The 21,498-nt window shown below is 43.6% G+C and overlaps 1 protein-coding gene across 9 annotated transcripts in view; it reads right to left on the bottom strand.

Moving 5' to 3' along the window:
• The window catches only part of LOC138744586 (L-fucose kinase), a 443,124-nt gene that overhangs the window by 200,164 nt on the left and 221,462 nt on the right, over positions 1-21,498 (bottom strand). The window contains exon 1 of one of the 9 annotated variants that reach the window (XM_069900976.1): positions 13,828-13,882. The exons of the other annotated variants lie outside the window; for them this stretch is intronic. Coding sequence (XP_069757077.1) covers positions 13,828-13,863 — 36 coding nt within the window. The 5' untranslated portion in view covers positions 13,864-13,882. Of the gene's footprint in view, positions 1-13,827; positions 13,883-21,498 lie in introns of those variants that run through there. 9 annotated transcript variants of the gene reach the window in all.

The following is a 21,498-nucleotide window of genomic DNA, read 5'->3' as shown; positions in this document are numbered from 1 at the left end:
CTATTAAACAGGGAAAGTAATTTTTAGGTCCACGGGGTCGAAGCAGGAGAATGAGTTGACTGATGTTCTAATTAGAGCTCGCATATACTGAGGGTCTCCTCTGTTTCCCATTGAGTGAGAATACCCTTGAACCAGAAGCTTTGTTTTCACCACAGCCAACGGTATTAGTGTTGCAGGTTCGAATCCAGTGCTGTCTATAAGGAGTTTTACATTCTCCCAGTCTCAGCATGGCCTTCTTACGTGTGCTCCGGTTTCCTCCATCCTTCAAAAACATATGAGGATTGTAGGTTAATTGGTGTATTTGGGGAGTAGAAGCTTGTGGGCCAGAAGGGCTTGTTACCTTACTGTATCTTTAAATTTAATTTTAAAAACACAATGAGGACGAAGTCCAGTGGACCAGAGTACAGACACCCAACTGCTGACAACTCAAACAAGTTCTATACGCCATGCTTGGTCACCGTTTCTATTCGCTTTTCTTTTCCATTTTCTCTGTTCCCCTTTTAACTTCAACCATTTTGCTCAATTTCTCAGTGTGTTGGTGACTTGGCAGAATGTGACCAAATCGCATGATGGTAATGCAAGGAAACTGCAGCAGCTGGGGTTTTCGAATGGAGCTGAGAAGAACATTGAACATCACAGCTCAGTAAGGCCCTTTGGCCCATGATGTGGTGCCGACCTCTGTAAACCTACTCCACAACAGTCTAACCATTCCGTACCTCACTGCCATAACCCATTATGTTTCCTACATCCACGAATCCATCTAAGAGTCTTTTGAATGTTGCTTTGGTACCATCCTCTACCACCATCCCCAGCCATGCATTTCAGGAACCCACCATGCTTTATGTAAAAAAAACTTACCTCTGACATCTCCCCTAAATTTTCCTCCACCTTACTTTGATGCCCTCTGGCATTTGATCTCCCCAGAAAAAAGGTACTGGCTGAGCACCCTATCTAAGTCCCATCATATTCTTATATACTTCCATTAAGTTACCTCATCCTTCGTCATTCCAAAGAGAAAAGCCCTAGCTCAGTCTACCTTGCCAAAAATTCTCCTTTTTCCAGTGTGATGTAACAAAAAATAATAAGTTAGGTGCCAGATAACTGATAGGCCTGCTTGTGTGGAGACCAAAAGCTTTCGATAATCTCCTCTTTCAAGTTTTGCCTCAAGTTGCTTCCCCACACAAAACCTCACAAGAGTGTGATTTTTAAAAAAATATCTTATTTATGATTTTCCAAACTTAACCTCTGTTATCGACATTATCAGAGTCAATGTTAACAGTATCAGCATTGACTACAATTTAGGATGATCCATTCTATACGTTTTCTGCAGAGTTCAAGCTCTTTTCATCTCCCTCCCTCCCCAACCCCCACATTTAACACTTAACCCTTAACCAACCACAGTTACACCCAACATTCAAGACACACACAACAAAGGCATAAGACATATATCGGGGTTTTATGGGTTTGTCACGACATGGCAGCCAATGGTCAGGCTGTTTTCTTCTCTTGACTTTTCCTGGTTGGGATGGGATGGAACGCGCCCCCCCCCCCCACCATCTATTGAGGGATAGGCGGAGAAGGTAGAGCGGCGAGGTGCAATGTTCCACACTATAATCATGCTCCTATGGAACTTAAGTATGGTTTCCAAACTTTCACAAATGTGTTATACTTTTTTTCTTAAGTTGAAAGTAATTTTCTCCAGGGGAACACAGCTTTGCAGTTCTATGTTCCAGCGAGTAATGCTCAGGCAAGAGTCGGATTTCCAGGGAACCACTATGCTCTTCCTGGCTACTGCCAATGTGATCATTACGAATTGGATTTGAAATTTGGACAGGTTCATTGTAAGTCTTAGGTCCATTATGTTTCCCAAAAGGAACCTGGGTCCTGTGGGAATTCTTTATCTATGATTTTTTTTCTAGGGCTTGGCCTAGTTCCACCCAGAAGGGCCTCACCTTGGTACACATCCAAGTTGCGTGCACAAAGATTCCTGTCTCAATGCCACATCTAAAGCATTGGTCTGACAATTCTGGTTTAGATCTGTTCAATTTTTGCAGCGTCAGGTATAGCTGATGTAGAGAGTTGTATTGTACCAGCCTGTCTGCGTATTAATGACTGCAGTCATGCTGATCCAACTCCCACCTCTGTCTTGATTTGTGAAGGCCTGGTTTAGGTCCTTCCACTTAGAGAAAGAAATACATTGCTGAGATGAACTTTTGAGTGTTCCCCCTTCGAATCAGAGTCTCTATATCACTGCATGCTGAAAGGGCCATAGTTGGACCTAACCTGTCCTGCAAGAAAGATTTTATCGGAAGGTACCAGTGGAACGTCTTATTTGATAAGTCATACTTAAGCCTGAGTTCAAACAACATTAGTTGCCCCTGCTCGTAACAGTCCTCTACGCACCTGACGCCATTACGACTTGAGGTGCCACAGAGGGCAGTAGAGCCAGGCTCATTAAATATATTTAAGAGGGAATTAGATCTATTTCTTCAGTATAAGGGTATTAAAGGTTACGGAGAGAAGGCGGGGACGGGGTACTGAACTTTAAGATCAGCCATGATCTCGTTGAATGGCGGAGCAGGCTCGAAGGGTCGAATGACCTACTCCTGCTTCTATCTTCTATGTTTCTATGATCCTGTTATCTATCGTCAATGGCACAAGAGTGTGATCTTCAAGATTGAAATGGATTCACAAGAAAATAAACAAGGATTCATTGTAATTTAAGTTGGATATTCCCCATTGGCTCCACATTCTGTATTTATAACATGCTTGAAGACCCAATTAATTTATCTGTTTAAGGCTTAGTGCAGAACACCCAGATGAGTGTTTCTGTATTTACAATCCATTAACCCCCAAACATAATACTATCAATACTTAAAATCATCAATAAATTATATCCATATAATTTAAAAGCTTCTAAAGCTCATTACATAAAGAGATATCAGATTAGAATGAATTTTGCTACCGTATGCCACAACAGAAGACCTCCCTTTTGCTCTTTGCTGTTGGATACAAGCCTGACTGCATTAGATTTTGCCTAGATCTGCATATCTCTTGGGCACCAGACCGCAGTGGCTTGTTCTCTGAACTGAGGCATTAATTGCCAGTAGACCATTCAGAGAAGATACTCTACAGAATGTGACAAGTGTGAAGGTAAGAGGTCAGTACCAAAAGTCCAGCCTTGTTGGCAGCACTGAACACTATTGCTATTTGCTCAACTACATGCAAATGTACTCAGTTCCTGGAATGGCTTAAGGCCAAACAGTCTGATCCCAGTCTTTATTGGTACAGAGAGTCCACCTTATCCTTCCACCCCTCTTGGTAACTTTCAACCAACGTGTTGGAGCCGATTTCCACCATTAGAAGAAGACGTTTCCATGGCACAGCATAGTAACAAGCCATTCCAGACCCTTATACAATATTTCTCAATTTTAAGCCACCATCCAATAATATTTTACAAGAATTGTTAAACTCTAACAGTAACTGGACAATGAACATTTTCCTTCCTGATTACTTTTGGGTGTATTTTATGGATTTTGGGGTGCTGATCATGAAAATCACCTTAGAATTTTCCTTTCATGTACCTTTTTATAAGTGTAACCTATTTTTGTGATTTCCTGTCACACAAAACCATGAAATGTAAAATTTCATTGAAAATTCATTTTCTGCATTTGCATTTAGACTTCCTGGCTGATCTTGGTGCAGTCAGTGACGAACATGGCAAAAGGTTTCACCAGGACATTGCGACCATGGAAAATTGGTATCAGGGCAACTGGAATCCATCAATGTCCTCAGCTTTCATCCCACCAGCCTCCACATTCAACACATTGTTCTCCATCATTTCCACCAACTGCTACTTGACCCCACCACCTATCCCTCACCACTCCTTTCTGCTTTTCGATGTCTCTGTGATACCATCACCCACTCATTCCTGTCAACCCACCTCCCTGTGATCCCGGTACTTTCCCCTTCAATGACAAGAAATTCAGCACTTAGCCTCACACCTCTTCCCTCCTCACCATCCAGGGACCTAAACAGCCCTTCTAGGTGAGGCAAAGGTTCACGTACACCTTCTCAACTTCATCTACTGCATTCCAGTGCTCCTGATGTAGCCTCCTCTACATGGGTGGGATCAAGAACAGATTTGGCCAACTATTGTCAGACACTGACACAAGAGGCATCAGATGGTGAACGAAAATCAGGAGCAAAACATTTTTAGGTCAGCTGAACTAACACAATGTGTTAGCATCAATCTGAAATTATCTTTGAGTTCACAATCTCAAATTTTTTTTCCAGGAAGCAAACCTTGAGAAAAAATTTGTTGTCCAGTGTCAAACATTCTAATCACTGCACACCCCTTTGATTCATTCAGAAAGGCTCCAAGTAAACAAGGTTGTCTCCACTACATTTGAACGCACGATAATGACATGACGTAATCAGCATGTAGGTTTGCTGTAGAATTTTCCACAGAAAGTTTGCTCTGACATTCTCAGATTATGCTGGGATGACATACAGAGACCACAGATGCTGGAATCTGAAGCTGAACACAATCAGCAGGAAGAACTCAGCAGGTCAAGCAACATCAGTGGGGGAGAGAGAATGGATGATATTTTGAGCTGGAAATACAGAGAGGAAAGCCAGTGTTTCTCCTACCCCAGCACCAGCCCCAACGGTTTCTCGATTACATCGAAGACTGGGGCTGCTTCCTGCACCCATGCAGAACATGTCAACTTCCATCAACTTTGCCATTAACTCTCACCCAGCTCTGAAACCCACTTGGACTATTTCTGACATTTCTCTCCCCTTTCTAGATCTTTTTGTCTTCATCTCAGGAGGCAAGCTAGTTACTGACATTTACCACCGACTTCCACAGTTACCTCAACTACACCTTCCCCCATCCAGTCTCCAATGATGATGCATTCTTTCTTTCAGTTTCTTCACCTTTGCTGCATTTGATGTCTAGGTGAGGTCTTCCCTCTGGAAGACCCTTTTACAGGGACATAGCTTCCCCTCAATTGGAGTCAATGATACCATATTCTACCATCTTGGTGTTCTGTTCTGAACTCTCCAACCCACCCAAACAGAATGGGGATAGGGTTTCTCTGCCTTGTCCTCAGCTGAGAACCTGCTTGTTTTTTTAGAATCGGCAGACATAATCTAATTTACACTATGAGGCCCAGGATACAGTTGAATAGGAAGACATAATCTAATTTACACTATGGGACCCAGGGATGGATACGAACTAGGAGATACACCTAAGTTCCACCATGAGGCCCAGGATGCATATGACATATCTAAATTCCACCATGAGGCCCAGAGATGCAGTTTTCTTTTGTTGGTTGCAGACTGTCAGGAGACCTTGAAGATAATTAAATAATTTGTTCAAAGAGATAAATTCTGAAGTAAACAACTTTTGGGTAATATAAGCCATGGTCCCACTGCTGAAGTTTGAGACTCTCCGAGAGGTGGCAAAATCTCTCAGCAAGAAGAAGAACTTCTAGAGTCTAGCTAAAGTCCCGGTCCAGGGAGGTGGAGAAGCTGCTAACGGTGCCCCGACAACCTACTACAAGTGTGCAGTCGTTGCCTCGCTTCGGCAGTTGGGACCAGTCCAATCGTTGATAAGTAAAGTTGGGAAGGGCTTGCATATTGTAGTTTGAAATCAGCTTTTGAATTTGTAATAAACATTTGTATAAACTGAACTGCTCTCGGTGTGTGTGTCTATTTTCTTTCGGTAGCTCAAACACTGTGACCAATCTAAAATGAACAAAATGAGAGGTACAAGTTTACCCAGGACAATCCCATCAGGCCCAGGGAACTTGTCCACCTTAATGATCCACAAAAGACCCAACATCACCTCTTTCTTGATCCCTAACACAAGGGTAGCCAAACTATGGCCCGCAGGCCAACTGTGGCCCATTGCCCATTTTTAGGAGGCCCATTAGATCACAGTCTCTAACAATAACTTGCACTATATGTACATTGCACTTCTTCGTCTCAACACTAGATGTTGCTGCCATTTTGAACAATGACTAAAAAGTTTTATTGTATTAATTTAAATGAAATTTAAGAGCACCAGATACAGAATTGCCTACTGTAAAATGTGAGTGCATCAATAAAGTACTGTAATCTCAACAGTTAAACTGATCAGTAGTGTCATATAGTTATTTTCATTGAAATTGAATTTTTGATAGCACAGCGGTTTTCTGGCCTAAAAATACCATTTTTCGCGTAGTGTAACTGGTTGAAAGCTGCCGGGCTTAATATTGTTTAGCCATGTATGTGGCCTACTACCAAAAATGTTTGGCCACCCCTGCCCTAACACATGAACATCTCTACACTCTGCTCCCTATCACTGGTCACATCTTTCTCCTTAGTGAACACTAATGCATTTAATACTTCGCTAACTTCCTCTGACTCCAAGCTTAAACTTCCTTTTGTCCTTGAGTGGTCCTATCCTCTCCACAGTGATCCTTTTTCTTTTAACTGCAAGAATGAAATACCATGGTATTTTCTTTCTTCCTGCTTGCCAAGGACATTTCAGATGCTGGAACCGAGCAAACAGCAAGCTGCTGGAAAACTCAGTGGGTCAGGCAGTGTCCATGAGCAGAAATGGTCAGTCAAATTTTCGAGTTGAGACCCTTTATTAAGATGGCACCAAGCCCTCTAACCTACAACAGCCAGTTGACATGTCATACATGGGAATGATAAATCGAAATGAAGCAGAAGAGGAACTTGAACATGTACACTGTAATGCCTTTCACAATTTCAAGGTGTGACAAATCTTTCCAGCTTTATGATGTAACTGAATGCATTTCTTTCTCTAATACTACACCCTGCACTTTTGTTTTCTTAATGTATATACATTAAGTACGTATTAATCTGTACTTAAGTATGGTTTGATTTCCCTGGATAGCACACAAACAAAGCTTTTTGTTGCTTTTTGACGTACATGACAACAAACTATTCAGTTACAATTTATGTCAATTTTACCTAATTCCTCATTGGACAAAAAGAATCCCATGGTCTGTAGATCAGATAAGAAAATTACAACCCACATTATTTGGTATCAATTACTGCTTGTAAAAGAAAAGGAAATCAGTTAACTACCATTTTATTCTTGCTCTCAAATATGAGAACAACCACCAATCATGTTAGAATGCTAGTTGTGGCCTAATGTACAGATTACCACAGGTGTACAGGAGATCAAGCTTAATCCCAGACAACTATAACACAGGCAGAATATTCCTCTAGAAAAACTGCACCTTGGTTCTATGAGAAAAGCACACATTTCTTTCAGTCTTTTCTTTCAGCCATTCACATTGGCTAATTTTCAATAGTGCTATGCTTGTTATTGCAAGAATCAATTACATGGAAGCTGCTTACATTGACTGGTCATCTATTTCAAGCAGGCTCAGCGTTATTTAACTGACTTTTGCATATATAAATATTTATTTTTATAAAGATAGAACAATCTTGCACTTTTATAGTTCTTTGATTGGGGTTGGAATGTATTAAAGTGCTTTACAGGCAAGTACAGATCCACAGCAGACGCCATCTCCATCGCTCTACATTCGGCCCTGGAATACCAGGACACCACGGACACTTCTGTCAGACTACTGTTCATAGCCTGTAGCTCCACCTTCAATACCACAATCCCCAGCAAACATATCCCCAAACTGCAGTATCATGGCCCCTCTGCAACTTTTCAAATTTTTAAAAAGTTTTCACACTATGAACCATGTTAATCAAAATACACACAAACATTTCCCTCTTGAATATACAGTGTCTTTTTTCCCCCTCCCTTCCCTCCCTCCCTCCCACCCCCTCCAATCCCATTAAACGTGCAACATATACAATACAATAAACCCATTAAACAATGTCATCACACAATGAAAATAAACAAGAAAATTGTGTCATCAACTTTTACACACTGGGTTAGTTCATTTCGTCTTCTCATTCTATCATTTTAGGGGGTGGAGGTCCGAGGCAAACCCTCTCTGTTGTGTTCCATGTACGGTTCCCAAATTTGTTCAAATAATGTGACTTTATTTTTTTTAATTATATGTTATTTTTTCCAATGGAATACATTTATTCATTTCCATGTACCATTGCTATATTCTCAGGCTCTCTTCTGATTTCCAAGTTGACGTTATACATTTTTTAATTCTTTGGCTTGGCTTCGCGGACGAAGATTTAAGGAGGGGGTAAAAGTCCACGTCAGCTGCAGGCTCGTTTGTGGCTGACAAGTCCGATGCGGGACAGGCAGACACGGTTGCAGCGGCTGCAGGGGAAAATTGGTTGGTTGGGGTTGGGTGTTGGGTTTTTCCTCCTTTGCCTTTTGTCAGTGAGGTGGGCTCTGCGGTCTTCTTCAAAGGAGGTTGCTGCCCGCCAAACTGTGAGGCGCCAAGATGCACGGTTTGAGGCGATATCAACCCACTGGCGGTGGTCAATGTGGCAGGCACCAAGAGATTTCTTTAGGCAGTCCTTGTACCTTTTCTTTGGTGCACCTCTGTCATGGTGGCCAGTGGAGAGCTCGCCATATAACACGATCTTGGGAAGGCGATGGTCCTCCATTCTGGAGACGTGACCCATCCAGCGCAGCTGGATCTTCAGCAGCGTGGACTCGATGCAGTCGACCTCTGCCATCTCGAGTACTTCGACGTTAGGGATGAAAGCGCTCCAATGGATGTTGAGGATGGAGCGGAGACAACGCTGGTGGAAGCGTTCTAGGAGCCGTAGGTGATGCCGGTAGAGGACCCATGATTCGGAGCCGAACAGGAGTGTGGGTATGACAACGGCTCTGTATACGCTTATCTTTGTGAGGTTTTTCAGTTGGTTGTTTTTCCAGACTCTTTAATGTAGTCTTCCAAAGGCGCTATTTGCCTTGGCGAGTCTGTTGTCTATCTCATTGTCGATCCTTGCATCTGATGAAATGGTGCAGCCGAGATAGGTAAACTGGTTGACCGTTCTGAGTTTTGTGTGCCCGATAAAGATGTGGGGGGGCTGGTAGTCATGGTGGGGAGCTGGCTGATGGAGGACCTGAGTTTTCTTCAGGCTGACTTCCAGGCCAAACATTTTGGCAGTTTCGGCAAAGCAGGACGTCAAGCGCTGAAGAGCTAGCTCTGAATGGGCAACTAAAGAGGCATCGTCTGCAAAGAGTAGTTCACGGACAAGTTTCTCTTGTGTCTTGGTGTGAGCTTGCAGGCGCCTCAGATTGAAGAGACTGCCATCCGTGCGGTATCGGATGTAAACAGCGTCTTCATTGTTGGGGTCTTTCATGGCTTGGTTCAGCATCATGCTGAAGAAGATTGAAAAGAGGGTTGGTGCGAGAACGCAGCCTTGCTTCACGCCATTGTTAATGGAGAAGGGTTCAGAGAGCTCATTGCTGTATCTGACCCGACCTTGTTGGTTTTCGTGCAGTTGGATAATCATGTTGAGGAACTTTGAGGGACATCCGATGCACTCTAGTATTTGCCAAAGCCCTTTCCTGCTCACGGTGTCGAAGGCTTTGGTGAGGTTAACAAAGGTGATGTAGAGTCCTTTGTTTTGCTCTCTGCACTTTTCTTGGAGCTGTCTGAGGGCAAAGACCATGTCAGTAGTTCCTCTGTTTGCGCAAAAGCCGCACTGTGATTCTGGGAGAATATTCTCGGCGACACTAGGTATTATTCTATTTAGTAGAATCCTAGCGAAGATTTTGCCTGCAATGGAGAGCAACGTGATTCCCCTGTAGTTTGAGCAGTCTGATTTCTCGCCTTTGTTTTTGTACACGGTGATGATGGTGGCATCACAAAGATCCTGAGGCAGTTTTCCTTGGTCCCAACAAAGCTTGAAAAACTCATGCAGTTTGGCATGCAGAGTTTTGCCGCCAGCCTTCCAGACCTCTGGGGGGATTCCATCCATACCTGCTGCTCTGCTACTTTTCAGTTGTTCGATTGCCTTATATGTCTCATCCAGGGTGAGGACCTCATCCAGCTCTAGCCTTAGGGGCTGTTGAGGGAGCTGGAGCAGGGCGGAATCTTGGACTGAGCGGTTGGCACTGAAAAGAGATTGGAAGTGTTCTGACCATCGGTTGAGGATGGAGATCTTGTCGCTGAGGAGGACTTTGCCATCTGAGCTGCGCAGCGGGCTTTGGACTTGGGTTGAGGGGCCGTACACAGCCTTTAGAGCCTCGTAGAAACCCCTGAAGTCGCCAATGTCCGCGCTGAGCTGGGTTCTTTTGGCGAGGCTAGTCCACCACTCATTTTGGATCTCCCGGAGTTTGCGCTGAAGATGGCTGCATGCGCGACGGAAGGCTTCTTTCTTCTCTGGACAGGACGGCTTTCTAAGGTGAGCCTGGTGGGCAGCTCGCTTCTTTGCCAGCAGCTCCTGGATTTCCTGGCTGTTTTCGTCAAACCAGTCCTTGTTTTTCCTGGAGGAGAAGCCCAGTACCTCTTCAGTGGATTGCAGTATGGTAGTCTTCAACTGATCCCAGAGGGTTTCAGGGGACGGGTCCGTGAGGCGGGTTGCATCGTCGAGCTTTGCTTTGAGGTTTGCCTGGAAGTTTCCTCTCGCTTCGTCTGACTGCAGGTTTCCAACATTGAACCTCTTTCTGGGGGCTTTACTGTTCCTGGGCTTTGGCTTGAAGTGAAGGTTGAGCTTGCAGCGAACCAGCCGGTGGTCAGTGTGGCATTCCGCGCTAGGCATGACCCTGGTGTGGAGCACATCTCGTTTGTCACTTTCTCGCACCAGGATGTAATCCAGGAGGTGCCAGTGTTTGGATCGGGGATGCATCCAGGTGGTCTTAAGGCTGTCCCTCTGCTGAAAAAGAGTGTTTGTAATGACAAGCCGCTGTTCTGCGCAGAGCTCCAACAGGAGGCGCCCATTGTCGTTGCACTTGCCGACGCCATGCTTGCCCAGGATTCCTGGCCAGGTTTCTGAGTCTTTGCCGACACGAGCGTTGAAGTCGCCCAGGATGACAACCTTGTCGGCTGTAGGGGTGCGTTGGATGTGGTTGCGCAGGTCGGTGTAGAACTTGTCCTTTTCTGCTGGTTCCGCCTGGAGGGTTGGAGCATAGACACTGATGAGGGTGATGCGACGCTTGTTTTGTCGGAAGGTTTTCGAGTTTGGAGGCAATGAAACTCTTGACCATGAAGCCTACGCCAGATAGGCGTCGTTCATCCGAAGGCTTGCAAGACCAGTAGAGTGTGTAGCCCGTGCCGCGTTCTTGGAGGCTGCCTACATCTGCCAGGCGGACTTTACTGAGAGCTAAGGCAATCATAATAAATCTTTTTTGCGCTTCATCTAGTTTGAGGCCTCATTCTTTACTTCTTATATTACTTAGAAGAAAGATCTCTGGATTTTTTGGTATGTTGCTTTTTGTGATTTTATTTAATATCTGATTTAGATCTTCCCAAAATTTTTTCATTTTCTCACATGCTCAAATTGCATGTACTGTTGTTCCCGTTTCCTTCTTACAGCGAAAACATCTATCTGATACTGTTGGGTCCCATTTATTTAACTTTTGTGGCGTGATATATAGCCTGTGTCACCAATTATATTGTATCATGCGTAACCTCATGTTTATTAAATTTCTCATAGTTCCGGAGCATAGCTTTTCCCATATTTCATTTTTTATCTTTATGTTTAGATCTTATTCCCACTTTTGTTTGGGTTTATAGCTTATTTCATCATTTTCTTTCTCTTGCAGCTTGATGTACATGTTTGTCAAAAATCTTTTAATTATCATTGTGTCTGTAATCACATTTTCAAAGTTGGTGGTATGCAAACATTGTACCATGAGTTATTCCATATTTGTACTTCATTTGTTCAAATTATAATAAATTATTTCCCAAAAAACAATTTTCTATTCTTTTAATCTCTTTTCTCTCCCATTCTCTAAAGGAAAGGCTATCTATTGTGAAAGGGGTTAGTTGATTTTGCATCAATAATAATTTTGGTAGTTGGTAATTTGCTTTTTCCATTCGATGTGAATCTTCTTCCAAATGTTGAGCAGATGGTGCAGCACTGGTTTTTCATCCCACTTATAAAGTATATGTTCTGGTACCTTCTCCCCTATTTTATCTAGCTCTATCTTGGGCCCCTCTGTAACTTGATGCCATCCAACAGTCTGCACTCAGTGAAGATAAATTACAACATCCCCTCCACGAACACTCTCAACACAAGCATGTGTACTCAGTCCCCTCCTTCCTACAATCACTCTACACCCACAATTATGGAGACAGATACTGTCTATCTCAATCTTCGGATTTGTGGATGACACCACAATAGTAGGCTGAGTATCAAATAAAAATGATTTGAAAAAAGAGATTGGAGGTTTAGTGGCATGGTGCAAAGATAACAATCTCCCTCTCAAAGTCAGTAAGATGAAAAAGATGATCACTGACTTCAGGAGATGTCCATTAATAGATCTGAAGTCGAAAGAGTAGCTAGCTTCAAGGTCTTAGGAATAAATATCTCCAATAACCTGATCTGGGATAAGCACATTGACAAAACAGTCAAGAAAGTGCTCCAAAGGTCTACTTACATAAAAAAAAGGAAGTTGTGCATGTTCCCCCGCTTCTCAATACCTTCTACAGGTGCACCATCGAAAGCATACTTGCTGGATGCATCACAGCATGGTAGAGGAGCTAATATTCACAAGAGGAAACTACAGCTCAAAACATGCAAACTTCCCTCCCCTCCATGGACTTCATCTACATATCCTGCTGCCTGGAAAGACAGCCAACATACTGTTTAATCAGTCAAGAAGCTTCCAGAGAGCAGGGTATAAGCTTAAGGCTACCAAACCTCTCAGACAGGAATTAATTCTCACCTCTTCTACAGAGCCCCCCCACCCTCCACAGACACCTGGCTCCAGATATCCTGATGCCTGTCTGATATTTTTAACACAATAGTGCTAACTGACTACAGACAGAGTCAATGAGCTGTCAAAAGGCAGCCTGTTCATAAATCTGTTTCTCAAACAATAGCCATCATGCAATCACTATTCAACCTCATCAAAAGGGGCGAGAAAACTCTCACCCGGGCCACTGAAGCACTCCAAGCAGTCGATGCAACCAAAACAGCACTATCTGAAGCCACCTTCTTAGCCCACCCAGACCCAGACTCCCCTTGGTCATTGATAATGGACTCCTCTGAGAGAGCAGTTGGTGCAGTATTGCAGCAGTGGGTTGATCAACAATGGAAGCCACTTGTTTTTTTCAGCAAGCACCTGAGGCCACCTGAACTTAAGTACAGCACTTTTGATCGGGAGCTGCTAGCTCTGTACCTGGCCATATGCCATTTCAGGTACATCCTAGAAGGCCAGGTATTCACAGCATACTCAGACCATAAACCACTGGTGCAAGCATTGGAGAAAATCTCGGACAGCAACACCACCTTACCTATATCTCAGAATTTACTACAGACATCAGACATGCTGCAGGGACGTCCAATGTAGTAGCAGACGCACTTTCACGCCCAACAATCTCTGAGATTACGGGTGGTATCGGCATGGCCCAACTCGCCAGGGACCAGGCCAAGGATGCAAATACACAGGCCTATCACACAGCCATCACAGGACTGCAGGTACAGGAGTTCGCCCCTGAACCAGAAGGATCACTACTTCTTTGCGACATATCCACTGGCCACCCAAGGCCCATCCTTCCCACTGTTTGGAGATGCCAGGTGTTCAACCAAGTGCATGGACTTTCGCACCCCTCCATCAGATCGCTTCATATGGCACGGACTATGCCATGAAGTCTCTCTCTGGGCAAAGACCTGCATACAATGTCATCGTGCCAAAACCCAGAGACACATAAAGGCACCATTATAATCCTTCTTACTTACACATAACAGATTCCACCATATCCACGTGGACATCATGGGACCACTGCCAATCAACCAAGGGATGAGGTACCTCTTCACTGTGGTTGACCATTTCACACGCTGGCCGGAGGCAGTCCTTATGCCATCCTGCGACATGGAGATTTGCGTGTTAGCATTCACGTCACAGTGGGTCGCTCATTTTGGTGTCCCCTCACATATTACCTCAGAATAAGGAGCCCAGTTCACCTCCCCATACTCAACACTATCAAAATTCTGTGGTAGCCAGTTACACCACACGACTGCCCACCACCCCCAAGCGAATGGACTGGTGGAATGCTTTCACCACCATTTGAAGGCATCTCTGAAAGTTCGAATCCAGAGCCCAAACCGGATGGACGACCTCCCACAGGTCCTACTTGGCATCTGCACAGCACCCAAAGAAGGCCTCCCCACCTCGTCGGCCAAGTTCATCTACGGGACGCTGCTTGCCATTCCAGGTGACCTCCATTTCAGCTCCACTGAACCTCAACCCAATGCCATGGACGTCCTGCAGTGTTTAAGGGAGAGCACAGCTAACCAACGCCCACTCCCTACCACCACACATGGCACGCCACCCAGCCATGTCCCAGAAGATTTGAAAACTGCGGATTTCATTTTTGTCAGGAGGGGCCAGCCAGGAACACCTTTACAATGCCCTTACCATGGACCTTTTAAAGTGCTTAAGAGGGATGGGGTGGTTTTTTATTCTGAATGTTAGGGGTAGACAGGACATGTTCATTATGGACCGTTTGAAATGGGCCCACTTATACAGCATGGAACTTTTCCCTGGTCCTCGGTTGCAGCAATGTGGCCACCCTCCTAAAGACTCTGAGAACTGTTTGCGATTCCGGGTGGGGGTGGTGGTGGTGTAGCAGTCTGGTCTGGCCCCGTACATCGTACACAGCCTACATACAATGGTGCAGAGACCGCCTTCTCACTGAGGAGAAACGCCAGGGTTAAAGAGCGGACTGCAGGGAGTGAGCGCCGCTCCTGAGACTGCGCGCTGATGTTACTCCCGTGAGCCAGCGCAGCGGGTGGGGGGGTTCGCAGTATTGGCTTTGTAGCGGAGTCTGTTTGAAGAAAGAGACAGTTATTGGCTCACTCAGCTCAGTGCAGACGTGTTCCCTTCTTTTCGCAGTGCTACCATATCATGAGCGCTGCAATCACAAATAAATTGAGTAAGAAATTAAATAAAACCATTTTCTGGATAAAGAGTTTTAAAATATGAAGAAGTAGATGAATTGCCAGGCTCACAGTAAAAGAGGTGGAAACAGATACAATACCAACATTTAAGTGACTTCCAGATAACCAAAGGGTTTAAATGACAGAACTTTGTTTTGCACATTGGGACTGGCACAGACATGTGGAGTTGGACTGTTCCTGGGCTGTTCTATCCCATGAATGATTTTAAGCGGAAGTGAGCGAAGCAGCAAAACTATAGAAGGGCTATAGAAGGATGTGTAATGTGAAAACAAGTGTGATTGGAGGCTGCTCTAATGGACTATAAATACCAGCATGAAGTAAATAACAACTTTGTGTCTTAAATTCTCTCATTTTAAGTGATTTTCAGAGGCTGAAAAAGGTCACCTGCAAATCAGAACACCACCCCATCTTCCGAATGGCCACCATTGAGGACAACTTAAACTTGGTTCTTTTTTCATTTCAGATCTAACTGCATGTTGTAGCACTTGATGGTTCAAAAGCCTTGCAGGAAATACCTCAGAGGCAAATTATACCCCAAATAAGGACATTAAGAAGTGGTTTGGATTGAGTCATACATGTGCGACATAACATTTATTGAGAAAAGCCCTTCAAAATGCTTACTGCTGTGTACATTTTTACTGCTACCTTTTTAACTCAGAAAATTCACTTTCAAACTACCCTTGTTTTCGGTAAAAACACTCCAATTTTCTTTAAGATGAGGATTCTTTAATCTCAATCATAAATTAACCTAGTGTTCCTGCAAACTGAAAGGAAATTCAATCTATAATTGATTAAATTGAAAATGAACAGAGAATGCCTAAATATTTCTATTCGATTGAACTGCAGCAACTCACTAACAGAGACAAGATGCCCAAGCGAGCAGACAGCAGGTTTCTGGACAACTGGGACAGTGAGAAAATTAAAAGCTGCTTTCTTACAGTAGAGGGACACCTCTACCAATGAGAACCAACTGTGGTAATAGAGGGGTTGCACCCCCCCACCCCCCCCACCACCACATCCCAATACTCAGTTATAAATTATGCCAGCCCGCCAAACATGTGTACAGTATCTGATATCTTTGTTACTTGCTTATTGGAACAATTACACCCACAATGGCAAGGAGGGAATGATAAATATTACTGTAAATAGCTCACTATAGACATGGTGGCATCCAAAATTTTAGTGAAGCAGACGGAAAAAAAAACAAAAAAATGCTGCAGGCCAAATAAAATAACATGGATAAAGGGCCACCGTGCCAGAAGAGATGTTCCTCTCACCATGAGGCCCTTTTTTCATGTTTATAATCTGTTTACTGAATTATTGTGAGTACATTGCTGTAAATATTGCTGCTTTAATTGTTAAAATGATAGCGCTTTGACAATTATTTTAACATTTATCAAAGGAAATAATTCCTTGTTATGGACTACCTGAGGTACTGAACTCAGATAAAGGTCCTCACTTTATAACTGAGATACATAAAGAATTGAATAAGGAATTGGGGATCCTGCAATATTTCCACTACTCCCATCAAACCCAGACAGCAGGAATAGTGGAATGTGCGAAAAGAACGTTAAAAAAATTAAACTGGCATAATTGATGAAGGAAACGGGGCTAAAATTGGCTAATAGTGCTACCCCCAGCATAATTTAAAATACAAGTGACACTGCAGGTTAAGTCAGGGCTATCTGCTGCAGAGATGGTCCACGGACAGCCAATTCGAGTGGTGCATTCACAGGTATGTCAAGTCCACCTAAAGGAGGATAATCCAACAGAATGTGATGAACATCCTAAAGTCAAATCTGAAAATTACATCCTCATAAGGAAATGGGATTAGAGAAAATTAAGAACTCAGTGAGGAATGGCCATTCCAGGTTCTATTTTGGACCCACAGATACAGGAAGGATGCAAAGGAGGTTTACCAGAATATTGCCTGGGTTTGAGAACATGTCTTATGAGGCAAGTAGACAGAGCTAGGGCTTTTCGAGCCTGCAGCTGACGTGGACTTTTTACCCCCTCCATAAATCTTCGTCCGCGAAGCCAAGCCAAAGAAGAAAGAAAGAAGATAGGGTTATCAGGCAGCACCTTTTTTCCTGGGGCAACAGTGGCAAAGACCAGAGCACATCCATTTAAGGTCAGTGTAGGAACGTTTAGGGGAAATGCCAAAGGTACGTTTTTTTTAAACTCAGAGAGTGGTGGGTTTCTGAAATGCACGGCTGGGGGGGTGGTGGTGGAGACTGTACAATAGGGACATTCAAAAGACTCATCAAGATGCATGTGGATGTCAGAAAAAAAATAAGAAGGCTATGGGTTTGAGGTAGGGAAGGGTTAGAATAATGTGGAGTAGGTTTTCATAGGTCAGCACAACATCGTGGGTTGAAGAGCCTGTACTGTGCTGTAATGTTCTATGTTCACTCTTTAAATTTTGAGTTTTTAAAAAAATAGTTTGGAAGGAGAGCTAAATCCAATGAGGTACACCACAAAAAGGGACAATTTGAGATTTGATTAACCAGTGGGATTGAAACATCAACATCCAGCAATAAGAGTGGTCAGGCTAAATGGGTAGCAAAGTATTGGGGGGTCAGGAATGGGGTAGTTGATGAGGAATGTGAGAGAGAAAGGAAAAGGATGATTAGAGATCACCTTTTAGTGATCCGCATAGACATGGGCTGAAGGACCTGTTTTCATGCTGAAAAATTGCCCATGACACAGACTTCTTGTAATACAGTACATGCAGATGAAGTTCTCTGGCAGAGAACAGTTATATAGTTGTATAAAATCAATGTTAATCACCAATTCAGTGTCAGCACCAATCCTAATTGAAAGGTGAATTATTATCTTATAACAGTACAAATTGAGGCTATTCAATCCATAGGGTCCATGCCAGCTCTCTGCCATTAATGCTGTGTACAGTCCCTACCACTGCAACTTAATCCTCTCACACATACTCATTACTTCTCTCTCAATCTCCTACCACCAAATTAAACACTGGGGGCCATTTATAATAGGCAATTACATAATAAAACATCTTGAGTATGTGGGAGAAAACTTAGTGCAGGCTGGATGCAAGCAATGAAGCAATCAGCAGGTGGCAATCTCATTTCTTCCACATCTCTCCCCTGTCCACTAGTTTGGACAAGAGCACTTAAGACCCAAACTGATGGCCATTATTGGGAGGGTGTCAACCTTTGACTGACAGAAAACACAGCTCCAAATATTCTCAACGTGTCTGCACAATAGAATTCTGGCTGTAATCCTCCGCTTGGACCAATATCAGTCAATCATCCTGACAGTGCAGGCAGCTCCAGCTTGCTGCATTCATTAATATTGCATGTTCCAGGCAATGATCGAAAAAGATGCAGCAAGACTATCAATCATGCCTCTTGCTGACTTATACTTAAACGGGTTATCTTGATAGGGGACCCAGAGTAATCAGTTGTCTTAATGCAGCACTGCTGACACAGCAAAACCTTTTCTCACTGTCAATTTTTTTCCCGCATTGCCTGGTATATTAACTGTTGGTCCATGATTTAACAAACTGTGACTGTCCCTCTGTACCACACCCGTTCACTCTGTCCAGAAGAGCATCAATACAGTCCCAACAAGCCATTCCACCTCGGAAAACATCACTGCAGTGGCAGATCTACTTCTCAACAGATCACCATGTCTTCTTATCAGAGTCCCTTCATGCAGAGGTGGTAGGCTCACCACTGATCCACAACATTTCCTTAGAAAGGCGCAGCAGTGTCTACACTTCCTCAGGAGGTTGAAGAGGGGAAGGCCACCAGCCCCCATCTTGACAACATTTTACAGGAGTACAAATGAGAGTCCTGGCTGGGTGCCCTGTGGGGCGGTAGCTGCAAAGCATCGAATTGGATGTCAATACAGAGGATCATTAAAAGGGGCAAGAAAATCACTGGGGTCTCCCTTTCCTCTATTGATTACTTCACTGATTGAATCGCTAGAATAGGGCTCAAAGAATTACTGAAGAACATTTCCATCCATCACACGTTATCTTTGATCCACTGCCATCAGGAAGGGGGCATAGGACCACCAAATCAGGACTGCCAGGCTGGGAAATAGCTTCATCCTGCAGGTTGTGAATCGGATGAACAATATTCTGTAACTGAATAAATCATCCCAAAATTTTGAGATGATGTATTCATTTACAGCAGGGGCCCCCAGACTTTTTAGACTGTCAACCCCTTTAGGGACTACGTGGTCCCTCAACGATCCCCAGGCATGGTATCCCAGTGCTGGCTGGGGGTGGGGGGGGGGGTATGGTGGCTGTGCTGGACGAAGGGTGTGGCGGCATTGGGCAGGGGGTGGTGGTGGCACTGGACAGGGGGTGGTGGCTGGGCTGGACAAGGGGTTTGGGGTAGGTGGTGGTGCTGAATGGGGACACCCCTCCAGTGTTATCAACCCCATTTTGACCCCCTAACATTTATCGGCCCCTTGGATGGTCCCATTGACCCCTGGGGGTCAATATTGACCACTTTGGAGACCCCCAAGTTACAGGATACTGTTCATCTGTATTCAACCCATAAATACCATATATTTTGGTAGATAAAACGACCTTCAGATAAGACAGGTCCACAATTTCAGCCTAAATATCATGGTTTTATCATATATCGGGTTTCAACAACCCTCTAATCCAAAAAATATGTATGTTGACTGAGCTGGTGTTACATTGACTGAACTGTTGGGCGTGGCTGGAACGTGGATGATACACTGGAGCCTCCAGTAAAATGAAAAAAAAATATGAAGCAAGTTTTAAGTTAAAAGTCACTGAAGTGGCCAAGAAATCTACAAACTGTGTTTCTGCAAGGACATTTGACATAACTGAGAAGATAGTAAGAGAGTGGAGAAAGAATGAAAATGCTCACAAGAAATAAAGTAAAAACATTTGCACTGAAGTGGGCAAAGTTGCACCCAGACCTCAGTAGAGATTTTAAAGGTACAGTAGGTTCGTGCAGGCATTTCATTAACAGGAAAAAATTGGTATTATGACAAAAAATAAAAATTGTTCTGTTCTTTGCCTCAATGAAGTGATAGTGATTTTGAAGGATTTTAGATGTGTTTTTTTTTAACAATAAAAATTTCTTTCTACTATACCAATAACTTAAAAATTTGTTACAGGGTAGGGTCTGAGTGGGTTATGGAACCAATCGAGTGGTATTTTGAGGTCATTTTTAAAAATCTGGCCTATAAGACGACCCCTGATTTTGGCATGTGTTTTGAGTGCTTCAAGGTTTGTCTTATACACCGATAGATACGGTATTTAAAATGTTTATCTTATAACTTTATGTGTGTGTGTGGTGTATACACACACACGCACACACACGGTATCTGTATGTGTGAATATTATGTGCTGTTTATTGCATATGTGTGTGTGCACTGTGATCTGGAGAAATGCTGCTCATTTGGTCTGGTTATATATTAGTTAGATAATGAACTCGAACTTGTTTGCTCACCCATTCTGAAAGCAGAAAAGATCAAATGTTTCCACACAGATAGTCGCATTCAGCCCAATTAAGTCGTTCCAAAATAGTCCCCTCAACTGTTCTTCAGACTGGAGCTCAACTTATTCCCTTCCACAATTCACTGTCCATCCCCAATCCCACTCTTTCTGATCCTACTTACATACCTGCCCCAGTTTCAGGAAGAGTATTTCCTCATGCTGTCTGACATCCAGGATTAGTGACCCATAACCTCATGAATGAGTTGTAATTAACAAGAAAATCAAAGCTTTCATGTTTGAGGTGAAGATAAGATCTGTGCTCTTGCCAATAATTCCATTACTTGAAACAGCTTCATTAAAAATCAAAGTGTTTATAACCTCACCAGCTATGTGACTCAATGTGAGTCATGTGCACCATGAGATTTAATTTCCTCTGTAACCTGTGATTCAGCCTTATCATGACACATAAAGAAGCTATTCAGCCAATTGGATCTTCCTGGACTAATATAATTGACCCATTTCCCTTCTTCATTTCCCCCGCACTCCTGCAACTTGTTCTCTCTCACACATGCTCATCAACCACCTTCCCCCCCTCCCCCCAACTTTGAGCCATTTGCTTCTTACTAACACCAAGGATAATTTGCAGTTCTTGATTGGGATGTGAGAAGAAAGCAGGGTACCAAGGATCTTGTAAGAGGAATGTCAAACTCCACGTCAATAGAACCCAAGGTCAGGGTTGGACCTTAATCACTGGAGAAGTGAGATCACACCAAATGCTCACTTTGGAAAGGAGAATTCAATGATACCAATGAGCATTCCTGCAGAATCTGGCGACCCTGTGATATCTCTCCCTGAGGGCAACGTCTCAACATCCTTCAAGTGGGTGAAGCCTCACAATCACATCAAGCTGTGATGGTATACCTGGCAAGTACTGAAAATCTGTGCCAACCAACTAATCAGAATGTTCACAGACATCTTCAACCTCTCATTGC

Source organism: Narcine bancroftii, chromosome 10, assembly GCF_036971445.1.
Source record: "Narcine bancroftii isolate sNarBan1 chromosome 10, sNarBan1.hap1, whole genome shotgun sequence".
Taxonomy (NCBI): Eukaryota; Metazoa; Chordata; class Chondrichthyes; order Torpediniformes; family Narcinidae; genus Narcine; species Narcine bancroftii.
Note: the sequence above shows the minus strand (reverse complement) of the source record. Positions and strands in the feature narration are given on the sequence as shown.